Source organism: Penicillium citrinum (assembly GCF_028827155.1).
Source record: "Penicillium citrinum strain IBT 23319 chromosome Unknown utg000008l:1.0-2707905.0:1.0-2709502.0, whole genome shotgun sequence".
In the NCBI taxonomy this organism is placed as follows: domain Eukaryota; kingdom Fungi; phylum Ascomycota; class Eurotiomycetes; order Eurotiales; family Aspergillaceae; genus Penicillium; species Penicillium citrinum.
In genome coordinates this window covers 1,618,209-1,624,208 of record NW_026622693.1, presented here as the reverse complement: position 1 = coordinate 1,624,208, position 6,000 = coordinate 1,618,209, and the positions used below count along the sequence as shown (strand labels likewise).

The 6,000-nt window shown below is 42.6% G+C and overlaps 1 protein-coding gene across 1 annotated transcript; it reads right to left on the bottom strand.

The window, feature by feature from the left end:
- Positions 1–5,169: 5,169 nt before the first annotated feature.
- Positions 5,170–5,436, bottom strand: N7469_009042 (uncharacterized protein; the record flags this gene model as incomplete). The annotated part of the gene is made up of 1 exon (XM_056647960.1): positions 5,170–5,436. One exon carries the CDS (start codon positions 5,434–5,436, stop codon positions 5,170–5,172), a length of 267 nt encoding a protein of 88 aa, XP_056497725.1.
- Positions 5,437–6,000: the final 564 nt, after the last annotated feature.

Below are 6,000 nucleotides of genomic sequence, written 5' to 3'. Positions count from 1 at the left end.
AATGTAGGTAGGCTGTGGGCTTTGATGTCTGGGAGGTTGGATTCAACGTAAGTAGGCTGCGGGCTTTGGTATCTGTGAGATTGGAATCAATGAAGGAATGAGTTTTGAATCCCAACCTGGAGAATTGTTGTGTCTACCATGGTATAGTGCTGTAAATCGCGCTAAGCCTAAACGGGCCCATTTTCTACCGCGCTGTACCATGGTTTGGTGTAGACACTTATGATATGTTATGTAGCGCCGCCTTCAGCTATCACTACACCTGCCACTACATAGATGGTCAATGTGGTGCGCAAGCTAAGAAGGTGATATTCGTAAGCTACCGAAGAGAACTAGATACACCTCCTTTGTGGCTATGTGACACACAGACACTGAACCTTCCGTTGTGGTGCCACAATCTGCCCTGGCTTGTTAATACAGCGACCATGGTAAACGATGCAAATGTAAGCGTCAACCGACGAACATTGCCCAACAAGCAAATCATAGCTATCCTAGTCTTTCCTGGCCAGCTCCACTCGAACATGCTCATCTACCGTTCCGGTCACTCCAGTGACCTTCTGACGCTGAGCAGCAGATCGGCTGGCATATCAATGTTTATTGTTTGTAATATACCGGCAACAATTCCATACACGAGACTCTTCCAGTTGTAGCGTTGACTGTCCGTCATGCTTTCCAGTAGTTGTCGTGGATTTCCAGTAGGCGCCGTACCTCAGCAAGATCCTCTTGTCCGTCTACGTTTTGCGGCTTCGGGGCGAAGAAAAAAAAAAGTAGTCTTTCATCAATGAATGTATTATTTTGAAGTAATGGAGTCTTCGGGCGCGCATCCTCCTTGCGTTGTTGTCTTTTGGAAGGTGACGAATCGTCACTGACGATTCGGCGACCTTGGGTGGAAATGACGCATTCTTCAATGTAGATTTGTTAAGTGTCAAACGTAGTAGTCTCTGGGTGAGCGGACTGCTTCTGCACTACTCTCGACAGGGGAGGGTGCAAGTAAGTGACGTTTAGGTATTCTGTAGCTCACTCAGGTTCCGCGAATCTAGATTACTGCTTGGCGCTATAAAATGAATATAAAATTTAAAAATCGATATATATATGTTCCTCCATGCCAGAATTCTATGATTTTGACATACGGTATCCACAACAGTATTTGTGACAAATACCGTTGTGATTTTCGTATATCTGTAGTATTTAGTTATCTGCACCATTTTTTGATGGCCATTATTTATGGCCACTGCGATCATTTCCATTACTACTATCTAGAATATACTGTTGAAATATTGTATTTGGACAGTATTCAGAATTGTGATAGTATTCTGGTAGTATTTTAGCAGTATTTCAATATCGAATTTCGTGCCTTCCTCAAACATATATTTCTGCATATGCCTTCCTCAAAATATATATTTCGCATGCTGTATGCTAACATCTTCCATCTTCCATCCTTCCACCCTTCAATTTTCCACCCTTCAATATATGTTGTTTGGATATTCTACTAATGCCTTGCATTCAATAGTACTAATAGTTTCAAGAATACTAAGTAGATCTATAGTGCTTTGTTGATTTGGTATGCCATCTCTAGCGTGTGTTTTCAATAGTTTTGATACAAAAATCGATATCTATTTTGGTCTTAGTAAAATTCTTCCATATCGGAAAAATTCCGATCGATTTTGTATGGTGCAAAATATTGTAAAATCAGTACCCAAAAATACAGTAGCAAAAATAAGCATTCTACTGAATACCGAATTTGGTATCAAATACCGCATCTATCAGTGTGCCCGACCGATTTGGGCAGAAACGGTATTTAGATAAAATACGGTTGTGGATACGGTATTTTCAGCATAGTAGATCCCGGCATGGTATTCTATTTTAAGATTGTAATAGAAATTTAACAAATAAAAAATTATTATTGAACCAAATTTAGTTCGATTATAAACCCGATTTGATATTTTTCTTTACTGAAACTTTTTTTTGTTCAGGAATTCTGAATAATCTATCAGCAGAATTTATTTCACCTGTACAATAATAGATCACAAAGTTGAAAAAAATTCAGAATAGGCATCAATATATTTACTTTTTATCCAAATAATTTTGATTTATAAAATTTCATTATTTTGTAATCTGAAAAAATTGATACAATATACATTGTTTTCGAAACATTCCGGTATACATAAGATAACCACTAAATATCTAATCAGATTGAACGATACCCCACTGTGGAGTCTCCACAAATGACGATCAGTGGGTCACTAACGAGAATGCAGCCGGGGCGAAGAATATAGTTGAAAGCTTCGCAGCCAATATAAACCTTTAAAGGGAAAGTCTTGTTTTGTTTGCAGCATTCAGTATTGATGCCTATGTCCTATCAGCCACGCTGGGGCTTTCCTCTATATTTGGTATGAGTCATCTCCCATAACAATAATCATATGAGAATATTGGGGGCCAAAGGATTTTTGCTGCATAGCAATCACCCTGGTGGGCTTGAAGTCCCACATTATACCCGTGGACCGCGTGGGTACCCTCTGCCCACACCGCATATAGAGACTTGTGGTCAACAGCTTTGATATCCGCCGCTGAAAAAGCGTACTCTATGAGTCTCTTTCTCGCTACATTACCTATTTTGGACGAAAAATTTAGTATTTTGAACAATTCAACTCAGCCAAGAAGTTTGACAATCTTTCTTTTTTGCCAATTCTTGGTAAGAGGGTACCTGGGGTAACCGCAGGAGGATAAGGGCGCACCAAAGTTTCAACAAAACTCGAACAACGTGCTTTCTGCGAGAGGTTCCTAACCACATAGTGGTATTTGAATTAAAAATCGCCATTTCTCTGTTTCCTTCCGCCGAGCAAATTTGAAGAGCTGTGCTGACTCGTGTGAAAAAGAATAAACGGATGACTACTGAAGCCCCCACGCCGGATCGAACTACGGAATTCAGCATAGTGTCTGTGATCAAGAATCATTGGAAACTACAAGTGCTGAGCACATACCACTACCGTATAAGGGCCTATTTAGCCAGAGCTTTTGGTTTCGCAGAATCCTGGGCGCTAGGTGGCCACATACCATATCTGTTGTATGTTTTTGTATTTTGCCCAGTTTTTTGTCTCCCATGGCTGGGGTTGATTGCGTCTTTGCTTGGTCACAATGCCGAATATTAAGTTGACTGGGTCGGAAAAAATAAGGCGATTTACGTTACTATTTCGAATGTAGTCAATATACAAATCAAACGTAGTTTATGTTCTAATTGGGCTTCATCTCCGAAACTATGATATTAAACATTCATTTGTACAGAATTTCTATGTGTTGGTGTCGCAGATATATCATATGAGCCCCAGCTTTCCCTCCATCTACAGAGACCTTCCTTCTTACATGTCATACATGATACATTTGATCTCTGCATTTCCCTTGGACCACAAACAATCTTTTCCAAGACTCGCAAGTGACTCGACAGAAGATTTCAAAAGATTCAAGACGACAGAGGGGTAGATGTAGGCTTGGGAGTCAGAGCAACGAATGGGGCATGCTAGAGAGGAGACCGAGGGGTTCGAAGAAGAAAATTGGTCTGAAGCGCTCGCTCTAGCATCAACATGGTAGATATATACACGATGCAGCTATCATGCCACTATATGAGAAATCATGTTCACCTCACCATACTACCTGGGTAGGTAGTAACTCGAGGACACTGTGGTGATTCGAAGTATCAGGTAACACATAATTCAATTGGCGTAAATGCAAGCATCGATGGTAATTACGTGCACGCGAGTAGACATTTTATTACCTCTAAGACCGCTCTTTCTGCTTCCAATCGTGCGACTGTATTGATGTTCTGCTCTTCTTTGATGGGATTAATGGTAGATTAGATAGTAGAATGAACCATGGTAACGTCATAGCGTGATATTATTTTCTTCTTATAATTCGGGACAGTGAGTGTAGCGCAGCCTACAAGAGGAAGCGAAAGAGAGAAGAGATGGTCTTCATTCGGTAGAATAGCTACGGACTAAGAAGGCTGTAGATCATCGCCTTGCCGCGTTGATGTAAACTACCGACCTAACCATGATGTCGTATGACATGTGCCCCCGCCCAAAAGACGGCGTCCTCGTCGTCACAACAAATGTAAGGATATGTCACTTTCGCTGACGGATGTCTTCGCGGGCAAGATCGGTCACCTTGCGCCAGTGATTGATGACAGCTTCCCGTTGGCTCAAGACAGATGGTGACAGCAACCCGGTTCCTCTTGCTCCAATGCTCTTGCAATCTCGGCGCACGCGAAAGCTTTCCAATCCATCTTGCTGTCGTCGGTCATGTCCCGCCAGTATTGATCATGAACTTCCAGTAGGCGCGCTGTGCTGTTTCTTTGACCGAAGTTTGCGGCGTGCACAATGTTTCTCATGACATCGTCTGTCGACTAGGGGCTTCCAGCTGATACGATTTTACTACTATTGACAACCATTCCAATACTATAACATACTATAAAATACAGTATTCACGACGGTATTTTGTCTAACTCCCGTTGTATAACCGCGTGTTTATCGGCGTGGTATCTCCCGAAAAGAATTCACAGACTAGACTTCATCGTTCTTTATCCTATTCTTATCCGGAAACTATATTTCTACTTAACCCTAAATGAACTCCTGGATATTACATACGACCATAGGGTGTGGAGAACAGGGCTTCCCGTCCGCTCAGCCGTACTTAAGCCACACGCCGGCAGGTTAGTAGTATGGTGGGTGACCACATGCGAATCCCTGCTGTTGTATGTTTTTCTATTTTGCATTAAATTTTTTTTTTTTTAATTTACGCGCGGGTGAATTCCGTGAGATTATTCTGAGCTGCTGTGACATTCCTCGATGAAGGGCCCGCCTGAGGGAGGTTAAGGAGCCTGTCGCTTGTCATGTGTTGAGCGAGTGTTAGGTATCTTATGAAGAGAAATTAACACGCAGCTATCTTCATCTTATAAGGCTATATAATTGATCTGATCTCGGTGATTTCAGCTTGTTTAGTTGATATTTTGAAATTTACTTGGTAGATTCTTTAATGACACTACCGTTAACAGGTGCAGGAAGAGGAACAGAAATAAGAAGCAAAGGGCACGAGCAGAAACACAAAAGAATCAATCTTCGTACCATTCTTCATTCCACCCCTTCTCCCCTTGGTATTGGTCCCCTACCAGCACATCATCCCTCATGGGAACCGGACATCAGTGGCATTCGAGACTTTCTTGATGTCATGGAATACATCAAAAATATTGGTGAAGTAGGCCACATTCGATCGATCAGCAGCACCGAAGAACAAACTCACCACTTCTCCATTCTCCCGATAGACGAGGGGACCAGAATCCCCCATCTCGCAAATCTGTTTGCCGGCCTTCAATATAATGATGTCAGTCCATGTAGAGACCACCTTGTAACCGAGTCTACTTCCAGGATCTCTCTCATGAAGCAAACTCATTTCCTGTAGTCCAGGTCATCTGCCGCGGGTCTCTCCTGTTGTGCGGCCCGTTTTCAAGAGGATCTCACCAGCTTCGATGACATCTTTCGATTTCGGGAGTTCAAAGATGTTAGAAGGCTGTCCGCATATGAGAAAGGCTTGTTGATCCCGCCGAGAGCTTTGTCTTTGGGAAGCCGATCCTCTTTGATACATACCAGCGCCCAGTCCATCATCCACCTCTTGTGTGTTTGGATGGGGCGATCAGAACACGATTCAAACCACTCCCGCAGAAGACAGATACGAGCACATTGTCTTGTCTATTCAGGAAGAGCTCCAAGATTTTCTTCTGTCTCTCCAAGGTCTAGATAGAGTTCAACCGGTTCTTGTACTGTCTCTCAACACACGGGGGCATGAAGTCACCACTGCCCTGTTTGATGACCTCGGCAAGTTTATGCATTCTCTCAAACTCGGGTGTGCGGAATGAGTTTAATCTAGAATCGAAATGTAGATCGTATGCCGAGGGTTGTTCTACCTTCAGAAGGTCTGCGGCCGAACTATCCTGAGGAGAGACTGGGCTATAAACCC